Source organism: Prenolepis imparis, unplaced genomic scaffold (assembly GCF_030444845.1).
Source record: "Prenolepis imparis isolate NDT839.2.m4 unplaced genomic scaffold, iyPreImpa1.0 SCAF_4, whole genome shotgun sequence".
Lineage (NCBI taxonomy): Eukaryota > Metazoa > Arthropoda > Insecta > Hymenoptera > Formicidae > Prenolepis > Prenolepis imparis.
In genome coordinates, this window is record NW_028141162.1 from 18905951 (window position 1) to 18924480 (window position 18530).

The following is an 18530-nucleotide window of genomic DNA, read 5'->3' on the forward strand; positions in this document are numbered from 1 at the left end:
AAAGAGAAAAAAATTCGCGAGAAATTAATATTATTGCACATATATTATATAATATAATTAAGCAGTTATAGAAGAAAATTTTAGAAAATAGAAATAAACATATAAAATTATATATATATATATTATATATATTTATATATATTAATATTATATATATATATATATATATATATATATATATATACAGGGTGTCCCATTTTAATTGAACACCCCCAAACACTTTTTTATTTGTAATTAAAAAAAAAATGTTTCAAACAAAAGTTGTGTGGTTTCAAAAGGTCTATTTATTGGCCTTATCAGTTTGACTTTGGATGGCGTTGCCAAGGTCAGGTCAAGATCAACTTAATTTTTTTAAACGGAAAGCTCCATTTTTTGAATTGAAAAAATTGTTTTCCTTATAGTGTTTTTTTCTTTTTTCTTTCTTTCTTCTTTTCATCTTTTCGGTCCATTAAAAGAAGCACTACGAGGAAAAAAATTTTCTTCGAATAAGGAGGTCATTGCAGTGGTGCATAACTGGCTACGTACCCAACTCAAATCTTTCTTCCAGGATGGAATACAGAAGCTTATTAAGCTGTGGATCAAGTGTATCGGTGTTGGTGGGGATTATGTCAAAAATAATATGTAAATTTTTCACATAGGTTAAAATGAATGTGCTTTATTTTTATTTGTCCCTTTATTTTTTAACTTACTCTCGTATAATGTATGTGTGCGCGCGCGCGCGCGCGTGCGTGCGTGCGTGTATGCACGTGTGTGTATGTAATATGCAATGTTATTATACTTTTTGTGCATAAACTATTAAAATTTTGTATAGATCTAATATAAATGTTTCTTCCTGATTATTCTGCATTGCTTTATAAGTAATTTTTCTTTGTTCAAATTGACGTGTAAATTCATTCTTGAATTCTTCTTTCAGATCATGTGACATTTTGTCCAAAAATGGATAGATAGATGTTATCGAAGCTACGAAAATAATTCATTAAGATTTAATTAAATTAATAGAATTAAATTACAATTTAAATAAACGAGAAAAAACGTTGAATCAAATTTATAATGCGTGTTAATGTAATAAAGTATAAATTTGATAAAATAATAAATGTATAAATTTTTCTTTTACATATATTTCAAACTACTTACATAAGAAATTATTTGAATTTTTAGAGGAATATGTCGTTTCTCGAAGACTGCAATGATAAATCTTAAATCCAATATTTTTAAGTAATTTCCTTAATTCTTTACGAGGCTGAGCTGAATCATTAAATGGCGAAATGTATTTTTTGACATCCTGTGTAAGTATAAAAGTAATTAAATGTTCATAGTTGTGAAGTTGATGACACATGTAAATAATAAAGTTTACCTGTATGTATGGTGCAAAACGAATATCTCGAGCCATAATTTTCATAACTTCATATATATCATGAGTTGCTACTATAAACATAAGTATATTTCCACCATGACGAAGCATACAATAAATATTTTTAAATGCTTGTCTGTTAAATAAAACACAAATAAATGCAATTAATTTTTTAAGCTTTTATATTTATTGCAATTTTTAGTTCAACTTTTGGTAAGACTATTAAAAAATGTACATATATATATACATACATATATATATATATATATATATATATACATATATATATATATATATACATATATATATATATAACTATTTTAATAAAATGTTAAACTTATATAAATTTTTACTTCTTTATCTTTGAAATTATGTTGCAATACGAGAGAAATATTATTGCAAAAAAGTTTGAGAAACTACATTAAAATTACAAAACTTAACTTTATTTATTTTAAAAGTTTTTACATAATTGATACATAATATTTTTAATAATTTCATAATTTTAGAGAAAAAAGAATTGTTATTCTCTTATTTAAGAAATTCAATTTATATTTACTTAAAAATTTTAGCTTACTGAATGTCATAACACCAATTCAAAGCGTTAAATGAGAATATATGATCAAATCCAGAAATATATTTTTTAGGCAAACTTTTAGTTTCGATATCCAATACTTCGAAATTGAGTCGCTTCTCTTTATCGTATTCTTTCTTTGCAAAGTCGATCATATTCTCCGAAATATCGGTACCTTCAAAATATGCAATTATTTAATTATTTAAATAATAATTCATAGGTAGAAAATAACCTAATAAGAATCAATCGCAGAAAGTAAATGCAACAAACTTATCTTAAAATCTTCTTTAATTGATTTGAACATTTTATTCTTTTCTTTGAATCATCTTTAGCACATCAATTGACAAAAAATTACAAAATAAAAATCATGCGTCTTGATTTTTATCCCCGTCTTCCGTTTCTGATAACTCTTCTATTTATTTCATTTGTTAAGAGATAACGAGAATAGTCTAAAAAGTGAGATATTGATAATAGTGAAAATTGGAGGGGGGGGGGGGAGAGAGAGAGAGAGAGAGAGAGAGAGAGAGAGAGAGAGAGAGAGAGAGAGAGAGAGAGAGAGAGAGAGAGAGAGAGAGAGAGAGAGAGAGAGAGAGAGAGAGAGAGAGAGAGAGAGAGAGAGAGAGAGAGAGAGAGAGAGAGAGAGAGAGAGAGAGAGAGAGAGAGAAATAATGGTAAAACTTTGATAGGACAAAATAAGTAAAAAATGAGTAAAAGAGGAGATTTATCAAAGTAACAAAAACGAAATGAAAAACAAGGAGCGAGAAATACGTATCATGATCACAGAGACATGTTCGAAGCAGCAATTACGGTTATAAAAAATAAATATGCAGATGTATTTACATTTTATAACCATTATTGCTATTTTAAATATAGCTGAGGTCATGATATTACGCATTTTCCGCTTCTTGTTTTTCATCTTGTCTTTAATCGCTTTGGTGAGTCTTCTTTTACTCACACACACATTTTCCCATCTAAATTCTTACATTATTTCCTCCAACTTTCATGATTGTTAATATCTGATTTTTCGGACTATTCTCAGCATTATTCTCTTAACTGCTGTAATCAATAAGAGACTTACCAGACATAAGATGAGAATGAGGATCAAGACGTATGAATTCTTTTTATAATTATTCTGTTAATTAATGTGGAAGTTGATTCAAAGAAAAGTTCAAAACATTTAAGTCAAGTAAAGAAAATTTTAAGATAAGTTTGTTATGTCTATTTCCTGCATTTGGGGCTTTTATTAATCTATTTTCTACTTAAATTTTTTAATTTATACACTACTAAAAAAAAATAGCAAACACTTTTCTCATCCTAAAAATTATGCTATTTTCAAACCGCTGGAACTCGGCGAAAAAGCATCGTAGACTAAAAATTAAAAACGCATTTTGAAGTTTGAAGTTTCAACTTTAACGTGGAATCGGTGGTTTTTACAAATTTTTTTATCTTTCCATTTTATGTTTAAAAAAAAAACACACTGTTTTGTTCCTTAAAATTACATATTTTTAACACTTTGAATCTCGAAAACGATGATTTTTCGCCGAGTATCGACATCGTATCTAAAATACATAGGTTTATTTTTAAAATCGTGTAACTCGGTCAAAAAATCGTAGCAAAATTTAAATAAAAGCATTTTGTAGGCAAAATGTAGTTTATGAAACTTTAGTAGAATTTTTCGAGACAAATTTTTTTATCGAGATTCAGTCAAGAATATAAGTAATTTTAAGGAACAAAACAATGTGTCCTTTTTTAAAGCATAGAACGGAAAGATTAAACAATTTCTAAAAACCACCGATTTCGCGTTAAAATTGAAACTTCAAGCTTCAAAATGCGTTTTTAATTTTTAATCTACGATGATTTTTCGTCGAGTTCCGGCGATTTGAAAATAACATAATTTTTAGGATTGGAAAAGTGTTCTCTATTTCTTTTTTTTTTTTTTGTAGTGTATATCAGAGTTGTTTTGTTATAAAATATAACATACATAAATGTTTACATAAATGTGTTTTGATTTATGGGTATTGTTGTTTCTTTACCTAATATTACCGCTTTTGGATTTAGAGCTGGCAGGAGGATAGTTGTCGTTATATCTCCGGGACCACAACCAATATCCATACACTTTCCAGACATGCGTATTAAATCTTCATCAAATTCGTCCATTAAATTTATTACTTTGGATTTTTGCAAATCGTCAAAAGAAGCATATTCTTCCGGACTCATAATTTTTACACGTTTCTATTCGGCGCTTTGCATAACACTTAACGAGATTATTTCAAGGAGCAGAGCTTTATATATACTTTGCAATCTGGTAGGGATACGCAGATTGGAATAATGTAAAGTACATTTTCCAATCCAAGTAAAAATTTATCAGTAACGAAAGAAAAGTAAATAAATATTCCGCACTTTTATGCACTTTTATTCTGTTTAATAATAATTTAGCGGTATTTTTATGGTTATTTGAAGCTCTATATATACAGAATTTAATTAATATAAAAATAATTATGTATCAATAATTATAAGATAATATTATAGCATGAAGTGTGTGTGTGTGTGTGTGTGTGTGTGTCCACACAAGGAATACCATCATATCTTTTCCAAAGAAACGGCAATCTACTCGATTTTTGAACTATTACGATTGTTTTTCGATATATTCCAATTTAATATATGTATGTATATTGAAAATGATATGATCGCCGAGAAGATAACTGTATATGCAAGAATGTAATGTAATTTAATAATGTTATCTCTCAAATGTTGACAATTTAATATCTTAACGCATATATAGTTATCATTTTTTTCTGTGTTCGGAATAGGACACTCGTTTATATGAACTTTTTTGCTTAAAATGACCGATACTATCACCTCCTAGAGTAGTGACCTTTCCTCCCGGGACACCCTGCATAATATTTGCATGATATTAAAATTTTTGTCTTCAAATAATTTTCAGAATCTGTTATTTGCAGGTTGTGCGCCAGTTCTAAAACACTTATATTACAGTCTTCTAAACATGGAACATTATTTCGAAATATCTCTTCAGAATGTATACTGCAACGTAATTACTCTTAAATGCAAAGTTATTATGCAAATAAGTCATATCCACATGTCATGTAATAAATATGCAATACGTAACAGGTTCGCAATTGCCCCTAATTATTTAATATTTAGCATGTAATAGCTAATAATATTTAGCATGTTATTAGCTAATAATTATAACATAAGCTTTAATTATGTTATATAAGTTTTATAAAAATCAATTGTATAAGGACAAAAATTCAAGTAGAAAATGGGCTAATAAAATAATTAAGTAAGGTTTCGACTCTCTTCGTTTTAACACACTTTGCTTTGATTAATGTTTGACCTGAATGTATTTCTAAACTAAATTTTCTGTTTTGTCAGTATATATATTTTGTATATATTCTAAAAAAAAGAATTCTATATACAGAATTTATGAATTTACTGCATGCAATTTATATTAATTAATTTATAAAATTGTGTTTTATAATTGTTTTTGTTAAGCTCACAAAAATTAATCTCATATAATTGATAATAATAGTAACAGCAGCATAAAAAGAATTATAATGGCATATTGGCATATAAAATACGATACGTTTGTAACATGATGCCTATCACAGATGATATCTTTCATATAATATAAGTATCTTTCAATTAATAACACAATTTATAAATATAATTTATAAATAATATTTTTGTTTCCATAATAAACTTAGAAAAGAATTAATTGATTAAATGTATTCTATCTTACAGAATAAATAACATAATTTTTATTGTATGATAGATATCGTTCATTTATGACACATTTTATGTGACAACTTTGATAGCTTGACGTAATGTCACGTTTTTAAAGCCAATATTTTTGAATATTTTTGTTTTATTATTATGCAGCAAATCTACAACAGATTTCATCCGCAGAAACATGAGACAATTTTAGAAGCGTTTTCGTTATTATTAGAAAATTTAGACAAATATTTGGAAATAAATCGATATCTAAGAACACCTGTAACTGTGGGATGTCTGAAAGCATAAACTTTGAGAAATCTAATTGGTAAAAAACGCTTTTTATTTAAAAATTACATATTATTATATACAACCTCAATATTTTGATATTAAAATTTTACTCTCCAAATAACTTTAAGAATCTGCCATTAATAAGTTATGCGTCAACTCTAAAACACTTTGTATATTATAGCCTTATAAATATGGAAAACTATTTCAATATATCTTTTCAGAATACAAGTTCAACATAATTACTTACTTATTCTTACATGCAAAGTTATTATGTAAATAAGTTATATGCACGTGTCGTGTAATAAATATGCAATACACAATATCCTTGATAATTTCTCGATCCAATGATCTCAATTTAAATAAATATGTTTACGCTAGAAATACTTTTTTTTTAATAAGCATGTTTATGTTCGTATTCAATATAATGTATAATTTGTGCATGTCATGTTATAATTTATGCACGTAGTTCACAGCATGTTTATCTTTTGTTATTCGTCTTTCTATTATTCTATTCTTCAATGTCTCTCTTTGCATCTAATCTTGTTATGTATCATTTAAAATAAAGTTTTATGAAATTTATCACTATAGTATTTATCTATTAAAATAGCGTTCACATACGCAAAAGGCAACAAGCCTCAACATCTGAGAAAATAGCGTTCACATACGCAAAAGGCATCAAACCTCAACAAAACATTATTATGGTACATAATGTTTTTAGAGAAAAGGGAAAAAGAAGAAAAAGAAAGCAATAATTTTTAATAATTTTTCATACATCATTAATAAATTATTCATAATTTTGACAACTTTATGGACAGTATATTAAGTAAATAAGAATTATTCATAGTTTTTGTTATTTAACAAGATATTGCATTACAATATATATATATATATATATATATATATATATATATGCATACGTATGTATAGGTATGAATATGTATTTATATGTATGTATATATTATTTCACTGATTTATCTCGAGGTTTAAAAATTATACATATCATCAAATAATACCAATGCTTTTTATTCTACGTTTTGTTTTAGATACTTATCAGTAAATTAGAAAGACAAAGAATTACAAAATATTAAAATTTAAATTCAAAAATAAATTAATGAAAATGAAGTAACGCTTACGCTATATACATATATATTTATATATATTCCAATTTTTTTTGTTAAAACAACTTTAAAAAATACGATTTTTTTTTTTTAGTTTCAAAAATTCATAATTCAAATTTAATTCATGCACACATTAAATTCAAATGACAAAACGATTATTTTATTAGCCTCCGAATTTTGAACAGAAGTTGTTCATAAAATATATCGCGCACAAACTATAATGCATGTCAATTCAAATCGTCAATATGTTGCATCGCGTAAGAGAAAATGATAGCTTTGATAATTACATATCATAATGCAACTACAGATCTGTTACATCAATCGTTTCATAATGTATAACTGATTTGTGTACTTCTAAACTTAATCTATATCAGGCGTGTCAAATTCGTTTTGATTGATGAGTCGCATAAACAATATTGCATTAAACTGGAAGGCGCATGCTTTTTTGTTTTTAAGAGGGTTCGCTCCGCGGCCTTTTCGGTGACGGGCCGCATTCGTGTGTTTGAGATGACTGACCTGTATCCTTTGGTACAATTTGAGAAACGGTCTCAGCATTAGTGCATGTGCCGACAAACAGAATTTCCTGATTTTCTATGTCATAGACCAACCAAACGAACGGACGGTTGGGATTTACTTGATCTATTTCTCCCTTCGGAGTGTAAACTCGTCCGTGGAACAAATTCATCGATCCTAACTTTGAATGTTCTTCCGACTCCGGCATTGTGAACTTGACAGGAGTACGGTGCACAGCATTGCTGATGTACTCCCTCCAGCCCAGTGATCCTGATTCATCACGCTCAGCTAGATATTCTTTGGACGTGAAATATCCTTCGGGACCTAATGCTTCCAGCAACTCGCGGATTGCCAGATTTTTCTCCATTTCGAATGGCATAAAAAGACAGACATTGGAAGGAAATTTATTTAAGTTCGTTGTTCTACTATCTCTTAACAGGTCGCGCAATGTATATCTTACATTGTCGCTCGAAAATCGTTCAATCAAACTTTTAAGGTCAGTGTGGCTTATATTCTCATTGATCATGCATCCACCTGAGGTTAACGAAGCTGGTGCAAACACAAACAGCGACATTTTATCTTTATAGGGTATATCGCTCACGTGAATGCTGAATTCCTCATTGTAATCTAAAAAAAACGTTAAAAATGTAGAACTACATAAAATGTAGAACTACATAAAATAGTCAAGATAAATAAAACCAGAAATTAATTTGTTTTTTCCGTATAAAATATCATGCATTTTTGAAAATACATAATATTTTATATCCTTAATGAAAAATTTCACATTCTGAATGAAAAATCTATTACATAAACACATTTTGATCAAATGTTGGACACTTCAAAATAAAATAATTATTAAAGCGGTTAAAAACAAAATTATATTTTAACAAAATAAAATAATTATTAAAGCGGTTAAAAACAAAATTATATTTTTTACAATTTTGAAAAAAACATTTAATATTAATTTTTGTACTTTAAAAATTATCTCTTTTGTCATATTTGACACATTTCAATTTACATTTATTAACTTTCTCATAAATGTATGGATATTCGGCTATCAACTAAGTGTCTTTGACAAATAGCATCGCGACAAATTTCTTATAACAGCTGCTAAGCATCGAACATCTATTTAATTATATGATAATAAATTACTTTTGAGTGCAAAGCACTTGATATTTTGTTTGGGGCCGACATATAGTTAAACTCTCATCATTAAATAAAACTCGTATACACGTTTATAGTAATAAAATTTGAGCGGTATTTCCTTTACAAAACATAATCTGTTTTGTTTAGGATTTAGGATACATAAAATAAATTAAATTAAAAATTATATTAAAAATTATATTAAAAAGATTTATATTATGTAAGTTAAATAAAATGAAAATATAGTGTGCTCACAGTTGATAATTTGATTGCTTTTACTTCCACTTGGTACGTCAGGTTTATGGTCCTGTGGTACATCGAGATCGCAACAGAGAGAATTCATCAAAATAGGATCGTTATTTTGTCCATTCTCAAGTAATAACACGGGATACCTAATGTATTCATCTACAAATATCTTTATCACTTCATTAGTACCTCCCCATTTATATTATCTGTGAACTTAGGATAAGAATCAATTGTGGATATAGGTACCGGCGGCGTGCCAAAGAAATTAAGTAGTTTATCATGATTAATATATTTATCAAAATGCCAGAATCCAACATTACGATGGCATTTATTGGAATAAACCACTCATTCTTTCTAAAACCAAAAATATCAGTATCATTAATATTTGCAAGATATTCATTCCTTAATAGACAACAGATAGCAATCATTTATAAATTGCTTCATTCAAGTTCTTATTCTTGCAAGCATTGTAATTATATGTGACTATATTTATAAAATTCGCCAAATTACTTTATTTCGATTAATTAATATGAAAAAAATCAAAATTAGAAAGATTTTTCGATTAAAAAAATTTCTCAATTTTTTTAAAGGATCTGTCATTAAAAAAACTGCTCACTGACAAATTTAAGTTGCAACAAAGCGTTGACTTTTAATTTCGCAAAAAAATCTCTCTTTTATCAACGCAATTTACCCTTTATTAATCTTTTAGATTGGCGGAGTTTACATTACATAATTATTTTTACTATTTTGTTATTTTATACACTGCAAATTTTGACTTTTTCCCATATAGAATAGGCATCTAATGCAAAAATGTGTCAGGAATATTTACCCTCTGATTATTCTGATATTCATTGAAATTTAAATAATCATCTGGATTGAAATGTGATATACGAAGAATGTGTTGCTCCAAAAATTTATTTTTTATTAAAAAACATGTTCGAAAAATGCCTTCAAATAAGCAAGGCGGACTGATGACAAAATTTTTATTCGGATTGATTTTCACAACTTTTTCCAGACAGTCGACCGCGAAACGGAAACGCGCATTCTTTAGTGAATTATCTAGCGAATAGAATAGATAAATAAGTAAAAAATCAAATTCGGAAGAAAGAAATATTAAGCATAGCTAGTAAAATTTAATTATAATAAATTACAATAAAAATTTATAAATTAATATCATACATTAACAATATATAATAATTAAGCATATAATAAAATTAAAAGCATGTAATGTATTGAAATTTATTTGACAATTATTTTAAACGTGTAAAATAAAATTTTGTTATAACTATTAATTAATTTTAAAATCAAAATATGACAGAATCAATAATATACATATAAAGAAAATCGAAACAGTTAAAAAAGGAAAATAACTGATGTAATGTTACCAACGTTTAACAACATGCCTACGTTCAAACATCGTTCAATACATAAACGAATTTAATGTTTAATAGCATGACCTTTAAACCTCGTTCAATACATAACGAATTCAAGATACGATATTTCACTTACATTTAAAAAAATACAATTAATGCAAAACTTGAGATCGATGGATTTTATAATTGATGAAACTTTTAAGTAATATGTATATAATGTGTAAAACAATAAAGAAAATACATTCTGCAATGAATATATCTAAAATTTCTAATCTTTCTTTCTGCCGTGAAAGCTGACAAAGTCATACTTTGAATTTAAACTTATTATTATTGTGTATATATATAAAACGTTGTACGATTAACTAATTAATTATAGTTGATGCAGATTTAAAGCAAAAATACTTTAGTTAATGTAATTGCAAGACTTATCAAGTCATAGCCATTAAATTTCATCGAAATATAAATTCTTGAGACAACAATATATAAAATAATAAATAAAGAAAAACATGTCACAACAAAATATATTTTAAATTATCTTCTCGATAAATCAACTCAATAAAATTACATAATTTTATACAATAATCTTTAAACTTACCAATTTCTCTTGCCTTATCCTCATTCATCTCCTTGTGTTCCATCCTGTTTTAGTTATAAAATAACAAAGGCAAAGACAAAACTGTGTCCTACGAAGTTCGCAAATATTTTATTTAATAGCGTCGATCGCAATATTATTTAGCTAGAGAATGTAATATTGTCGGAAATATAAGTAAAATACCGTTTCTCGAGTTTATATGTAGACAAAGTTAGGTATTAGGCAAATATATTCATTTTAGTAAACGTAGGAATACATGTGCAAATCTTTATTACTTTTTTTCTTTCTATTGTTTTATGTTTATTGTTGATTTTATCGCATTGCGATAAAATTAAAAGTAAAAGTGTAATAAAATTTATCTTTACGTATGCAAGATAATTGAATAAATGAATTTCGACACATTGTTTTTGCATTTAACGTATTTTTTATTTACATATATTGTTAATTGTTATAATTAATTAATTAATTTTTATTAAAAGTTGCATTATAATTAAATTACTGTTACTTTATTGTAATATTTTTTATTTTTTCTATTTGATTGAACATTTTTTTTTAACTTTTATATTCGCTAGATGATAGAATAAAGATGAGGCGTTTCCAGTTTGCGCTGAAATGTCTGCGTAAATCTTTGCATTTCGAGAAAAATATGGTCTTATGTCCGTATAGCCTGTATAATGGACTTCTCATAATTTATTTAGCGATTAATGGTGACATTGAGATGTGTCTAAGACGGATTCTGGATTTAGCAGATTTTACCAAATCTGATTTGATAGATTATGTTTGGTATATAAAGAAAAAAAAGGTAAATAATTCTTACGCAATTTTGAATAAAATGCTACATATAATAATGGAAAAAGATTCAAAATTTACATTCTAGATTATATAAAACTATATGTAAAAATAATTTTATCAAATGCACACTTTGTAACTTTAATAGAGTGGTTTTTTAAGCGTTAATAGCGACATAAAAATACAAATATAATTTTAAGAGAAGTACAAAGTTTTCGAAATTCTTTGAAATCTCAAATTTGTTATTGAGCAACCTTTCAATGAATAGCTTTTTAACAAAATACAGAGACGTAGCTTATTGAAACATTTTAATACATCTATTTGTTTATTGATGATGAAAATGAATTTAACTAAGGTAATTTAACTATTTATTAGAGTATATAATACGCACACACACATAAAATAATGCATATAAGAATAAAACCTTTAAAAAAATTTTTTTATTTAGAATAAATGAAGTTTTTACTCTCTTATATTTTTTTTCTTGATATTTACAGTTAGAAAAATATTCTGGGATCTTACGTTCTGATATGAATGACTGTCATTGTTGGATTAACGAAGATATAGGATATTTTACAAATTTTGAGGAGAGTTTTCCTTTCGACACATTTAAGCCAGTAAATTTTAACGATTCTCCGTTCGAGGAAATAAGCAAAATTAATCAATTTATTAAAAGAGAAACGGAGAGGCACATTTCTCATCCCGTGCAATTAAACAATTGGTGCGAAAATATGGAACTTATATTGACAAATATACTCTATTTGGATGAACAAAAATTCGAAATTTCAACAGCCGATCAACCTGATGCACCAACAGCATTGATAACTCCTGACAGACGAAAGCGCAAAAGCTGTAAGCATGCCATCTCTTTATTTTAACTCTTTTACTTACCATAATCCATATAATAATCAAACTTTTTCAATTAATCATAAACAAATTATATTTTGTGAACATATTTTATTTTGTAAAAGACACCCGGCTTTAATTATTCTGTCAAATAACGAGTGCCTGGGTGTCTTAACAAACTTTAAGTATTAAAAAGATGTTGGAATTTTTTTTCCACTTGAAATGAAATATAAATATAATACCTTTGTACTTAAAAAACTTAAAAGACATAACGGAAAAGAATATTTAATGTGCAGCAACTGCTATAAAAAAATTATCACAGTACAATGTATGGAAAATTTGCATTTGATATTCCGGATATTTATTATAATTAATAAAAAAATAACAAATAATGAATTGACGAATGGTTTAATTTGTAATAAATGGTAAATTTTAGAATAATATAAACTGTTGCTAAACGTTTGAAACTGTTAAAAACATTAATCTTGTAATTTGTTTTATTTTTTATTTTTTAATACTAAATTAAAATGTGTATATTTGAAAATGTTTTATACTCAATAACCAAATGTATTTCCGATTTCATTGATTTATCTATTCTGACCATCTTTTGCTGCTCTTCATATTGTAAATGTTTTTCTGTTTTCAGTCTTCTGGCACGATTTTAGCATGCACGTGAGCGAATTCCCCTACGAGAGTGGTTACACATCGCTGTACGTGTTGTTACATGCTTCATTAATCAAAAATAAATGGATGATCAAAGAAAATATCACCGACACTGATATTTGCGATTTGATCGAACGAATGTCCAATATCCCAACCTGTACGTTGCGGAGTCTGCTAAATAGTAATATGACATCAGAAGGAGATGATACAGACCTTTTGACATCAGAAGATGATAATGCAGACCTCTTGACATGGCCGACCTTCGAGGTGGAAAGAAATCTGAAAATCCGTGAACTGTTGGAAGCTCTAGGCCTCAGACAATTATTCATGCCCGGCGAAATCTATATGGGAAGTTCTTGTAGAGAAAACAGTGTGCACAAAGCCAAATTTCTGCATCGTGCTCATGTCAAGGTCACGAAAGAGAACACTGTCGCGGGTGGAATCAACGTGATCTACACGAAACAACGGTCCTTACAGAGGAGTATTAAGATAGGCGAGGTGAATTGTAATTATCCATTCTTTTGGTTAATCTATCAGAAGGAACTTCAAGAAATCTTCTTTATCGGTACTTTTAATAAATCCATCGAGTCCAATTTCTAAGATGTATAAAAATTAATTTCAGAATTACATGATTCAGTTATACACCATAAAACATACTAGAGTAACAGGTTTAGTTATGTAGTTAATAGGAAATAATGTAATTATCAAAGTTATATTTTTTTCCTCTTTCTCGATTCAACCTTTTTGTCAATTTGAGTTAATGCATTATATTTGTTTAATATATTCTAATATGAGCAACTTCTGTTAATCGTATGTAGCTTAATAAAATTAATTAATTTCTTTATCATTTAAAGTTAATGTTTGCGTGCCATTAAATTTTTCGATTTTTGGAAATCGAAAAAGAGAGAAAATCTCGTAATCTTCAAAAATCTTTTTGAAAATATATTCTATTATATGATTCTCTGGTAAAATTTATTCTTCCATTGCAATTTTATTGTTATATTAATTCCTTGCTTTTTTAATTGACTGGAGGAGAAAGAAGAATGTAAAACACAGTTTCCATTAAAAGACACCGATATTATTGTCTGTTGCCATAAATGATAAATTTTGATAAAGCAGTGAATTAATATGCACTGTGTATATATGTAGGGTGATTTACAATCTTTATATTTTATAAGCGTGTTCTGGATGTGAAAAAGAATCAGAAATTCTAATGCAAAAACGTATACATCATGTATAAACGTAATTATTTATAATATACTTTATAAATATGTCATTAACTTTTTTCTTTTAACGGAAAATATATATTTGGGACTAGAATAACCACTTTTAAACTTGAACATTGTATTAATGCGTATATTATATAAGAACTTCAAGGTCCAGGCGAAGAAGTTCAAGCGAAAGAACTTCAAGAAATCTTTTTTATTGGTGCTTTTAAGAAATTCGACAAACCCAATTTCTATGTTAAAGAATAGTATAAAAATTAATTTTAGAATTAAACGTCAATTATACATTATGAAACGGACTACAGTGACAGATTTAGTTAAGTAGATATTCGGAAATGATGTAATTATCAAAGCTATATTTTTTCTCTTTCTCGCTTTAACTTTTTTTCGATTTGAATTAAGATGCATTATATTTTATTCTCTATTTATTCTCTATTAGCAACTTCTGTTAATCATATGTAGCTTAATAAAATTAATCAATCTCTTCGCCCCTCAAAGCTAATGTTTGCTATTAAATTTTGAATTTTCGGAATTTGCGAGAAAGAGAGAAAAGCTCGTAGTCTTTAAAGATCTTTTTGAATATATTTTATTATGTGATTCTTTCTCTCGTAAATTTATTCTTGCATTGGAATTTTATTGTTATATTAATTTCTTGCTTTTTTAATTGACTGAGGAGAAGAATGTAAAAATAGATTTCATTAAAAGATACTGATATTATTTTCTGTTGCCATAGATGATAAATTTCGATAAGGTAATGAATTATTCACTGCATAAATATGCAGGGTGTTTTATAATCTGTATACAATATTTTATAAATGTGCTCTGAAGATGAAAAAAATCAGAAATTCTAGTGCAAGAATATATACACGTATATACGTAATTATTTATAATATACCTCATAAATTTTGAACGGAAAATATATTTGGGACCGATATAACCATTCTCATAATTGAACATTGTATTATTAATGCATATATTATATACATATGCATTTAAATAATGTTTACAAAATTTATAATAGTATTAATTGTGCAGTGCTAATAGAAAATAGAATGTCAAATATGCTTCATCATATTTGTAACTAAGTTTATTGTACATAATTTTGTCATTTAGTTTATTATTAATTTTTCTATTAATTTTGATATTAATGCTGCCACAAATAGCAATTCATACTTATTCTTTTCAATAATATATTATTTAAATCATCTGTTCATGATCCTCTTCATGAATTAAACATTATCAGATTCGATGATAAAAATTTGATTCTTTGAGCTAAATAATTTTATTAAATAATTATAAGCAAAATAATTTTACTGATGAGAATCTGCTGCCTGGTAGTTGCATGCATCTTGCATATATTAAAGTGACAAAAGACAACAGTAATGCGATTAAGTTCTAGCTGGAAACTTTTATTAATAACGCCAATAAAAAGAATAATGTAATAGTTAAATCTATCATAAATCGGCCAAACAAAATATTCTGCGAGCAACAAATACATCGTCGTGAATCACAATTATTCGTTTTGTCTGGCTGATCTATGACAAACTGCGTCGAAGTATCCTCTTCGTCGGTGCTTTCAATAAATTTGCCTAGCCCGATCGTTAGGATGGTTGTATTAAAATTGCGTTCAGGAGTAGACGAGTAAACGACATACGCTATAAAACTGTTTATGAGTAAGAGTAGGCACATACTATCGACTTTTAGTCGATTAAAGTTTGATCGAGTGTTAAAATAGTTTTATCGACTTGATATCGGTTAAACTGTTTAGCCCATTAAAAAATAATTGATGCTGCTTGACATCAATTTAACAATTTAGTTTAGATGTAAAATAGATAGTATGTGTCTTACCTAAAGTAATTCTTATTAATTTTTTTATCACATTTAAATATTACTATTTCATAATTTCTTGCTATTTTTTATCTTTTTCGTGGTTTAATATTAATATCGAATTTGGTTGGATTCACTAGTGCGCACATTAAAAGTTATTGCTCACTTTAGTTGACAACAATATATAAAATATAATAACACAAAATAAATAGTTGCGTAGCAAAATATACTTTATCATTATTTATTCGATAAATCAATTACTAAATTACACATAATTTTATAAAAGAATCTTTGAATTTTTTAATTAATATTGCGTATTTCTGATTTATTTTCAATCTTATATAATAGCAAAACAGGAACAAACGTGTGGACCACGTGCATAAATATTTTTTAAAATCTCTTTGCAATATTATTTAACAACTGTAATCTCGCTCCCGTTATTAGTGTTATTTGGCGTTGCCATGAGATGTAATTTTTGGACTAGTAGTTGAGAGAAGAATATGAAATAATAAGTCAACAATGTAGGCTCCCTGCATTGATAAATTACAAATTCAGAAGGAGGCTATATGGAGCCACGCGTAGGGTGTAAGTACGCAAATACTAAAAACAAACTTGTTGGAATAACAAATTTATTAAATCTAAACGTTCCAAATTGGTACCATAAACCAACATTTTCGGGAAGATATCTGAATTATTACTCTTGTCACCCTCTCTGCCACAAGAGAGGCATAATATTTGGCCTAATAGATAGAGCTTTCTGGTTATCACACCCAAGATATCACCAAAAGAACCTCGAATTGGTCATTGGGGTGTTACGTGATAATGGGTATCCATTGCACCTGATTTTTGAAACATTTCACGAAAGGCTTAAGACTTTGTTTGCGAGAAATAAAAATAATAATTCAGGTGACGCTAACAGAACACCTGATATTAATTCGGTTCGCGTTGCATATTTTAATGTCCCATACATACCCAAATTGTCCGAGCGGTTTAGCCATGTGGTCCGTGATCTAGATGTAAAAATGTCCTACACAGGTTTGAATAAGTTACGCTCGTTTATCCGCGTGCATAAAGACACATTGCAGAAAGACTGGCATAATAACTGTTAGTGTCCTTACCAGAGGACCGGTGCTTGGCACGTATTAATCGAATGAATATATTTTTGCTCTTAACTGTATTTATTTTAATGTCGAATACGCACTGTACAACGCTGTCCGTACACACATATGGCATGAACCTCTCGGCTACACTGACTGACACGCCAACTATCGGGCGTTCACAAATCAATCCACACCAAATCGACGTTACACATAGAAATAGCCTAAACGCATTGCGCAAAAATAAACTGACGATGAATACAAAATAATGCATGACTATGAACATAAATCTAAAGTAAATACTGCACGCACATACCGCGCGCCTTGATACCTTATGGGTATTAACATAACAATTTTAATGAAACATCCACTCAGGTGGCAAAGAACTTAAACTATGTCAAATTTCGTATGAATGTCAATTCTCTATAATACTCGCAGAAGACTCAACGGGAAGTATGCTTAATTTTACGGCCAGCCTTTTAAAAATCCCTTTTGCCGTCTTGATAATCGCTGTTCTGGCAATATGATCGTCTCCAGAACAAATTTCCTGTACTCTGCCCAATATCCATTTTAAAGGTAGCAGTCCATCCTCTCTGCATATCATCAATTGTCCAGCTTTCAGCTGCTCACCACGATTAGCCTGCCACTTGGTGCGTCGCTGCAGTTGCGAAAGATATTCGCATGACCAGCGTTTCCAGAAATGCTGGCGTATCTGCTCCAGTCGTTGCCATCTCGACAGCCGATTTATTTTAATCTGTGTTATGTCTGGTTCAGGATATGATATCAGTGAGCTGCCTACAAGAAAGTGACCTGGGGACAGATAATTTAGATCGTTAGGGTCTGATGAGAGAGCGCAAAGGGGTCTCGAGTTGAGGACTGCTTCTATTTGTGTAACAAGTGTAGAGGCTTCCTCGAACGTCAACGCTGCTTCCGATGCTACTTTGTAGAAGTGGCTTTTGAAAGATTTGACGACAGCCTCCCACAAACAGCCGAAATGTGGGGAGGAATGAAGTGCCACTTTATTCCTTCGTTGGAAGTCGTATCAATAACCTTGCGTTGGTGCTCCTCCTGGGTGAACAGCTTCCTGAGATCCTCCAATTCCCGCTTAGCTCCGACGAAATTTGTGCCATTGTCTGAGAACATGTCACTCGG

The 18530-nt window shown here is 28.5% G+C and overlaps 2 protein-coding genes across 2 annotated transcripts; both read right to left on the minus strand.

Moving 5' to 3' along the window:
- Positions 1 to 246: 246 nt before the first annotated feature.
- Positions 247 to 4176, minus strand: LOC145934825 (juvenile hormone acid O-methyltransferase-like). Its single transcript, XM_083035604.1, has 5 exons — positions 3956 to 4176; positions 1926 to 2097; positions 1355 to 1487; positions 1135 to 1282; positions 247 to 960 (listed from the first exon to the last, which is right to left on the minus strand). Exons 1-5 carry the CDS (start codon positions 4137 to 4139, stop codon positions 773 to 775), a joined length of 825 nt encoding a protein of 274 aa, XP_082891730.1. The 5' UTR covers positions 4140 to 4176; the 3' UTR covers positions 247 to 772.
- Positions 4177 to 17793: 13617 nt separating this feature from the next.
- LOC145935228 (uncharacterized) lies at positions 17794 to 18521 on the minus strand. The gene is made up of 2 exons (XM_083036375.1): positions 18394 to 18521; positions 17794 to 18331 (listed from the first exon to the last, which is right to left on the minus strand). Exons 1-2 carry the CDS (start codon positions 18519 to 18521, stop codon positions 17794 to 17796), a joined length of 666 nt encoding a protein of 221 aa, XP_082892501.1.
- Between the last annotated feature and the right edge of the window lie 9 nt (positions 18522 to 18530).

What these genes read in the sequence shown, in the direction of transcription:
- LOC145934825 (XM_083035604.1), bottom strand. Translation starts at nt 4,139, where the DNA reads ATGAGTCCGGAAGAATATGCTTCTTTTGACGATTTGCAAAAATCCAAA. An exon ending in AATTGGTGTTATGACATTCA is followed by an intron (nt 1,488 to 1,925) that starts GTAAGCTAAAAT and finishes TTTATTTAACAG; the next exon opens with ACAAGCATTTAAAAATATTT. An exon ending in GTTTTGCACCATACATACAG is followed by an intron (nt 1,283 to 1,354) that starts GTAAACTTTATT and finishes ATACTTACACAG; the next exon opens with GATGTCAAAAAATACATTTC.
- LOC145935228 (XM_083036375.1), bottom strand. Translation starts at nt 18,521, where the DNA reads ATGTTCTCAGACAATGGCACAAATTTCGTCGGAGCTAAGCGGGAATTG. An exon ending in TCCAACGAAGGAATAAAGTG is followed by an intron (nt 18,332 to 18,393) that starts GCACTTCATTCC and finishes ATCTTTCAAAAG; the next exon opens with CCACTTCTACAAAGTAGCAT.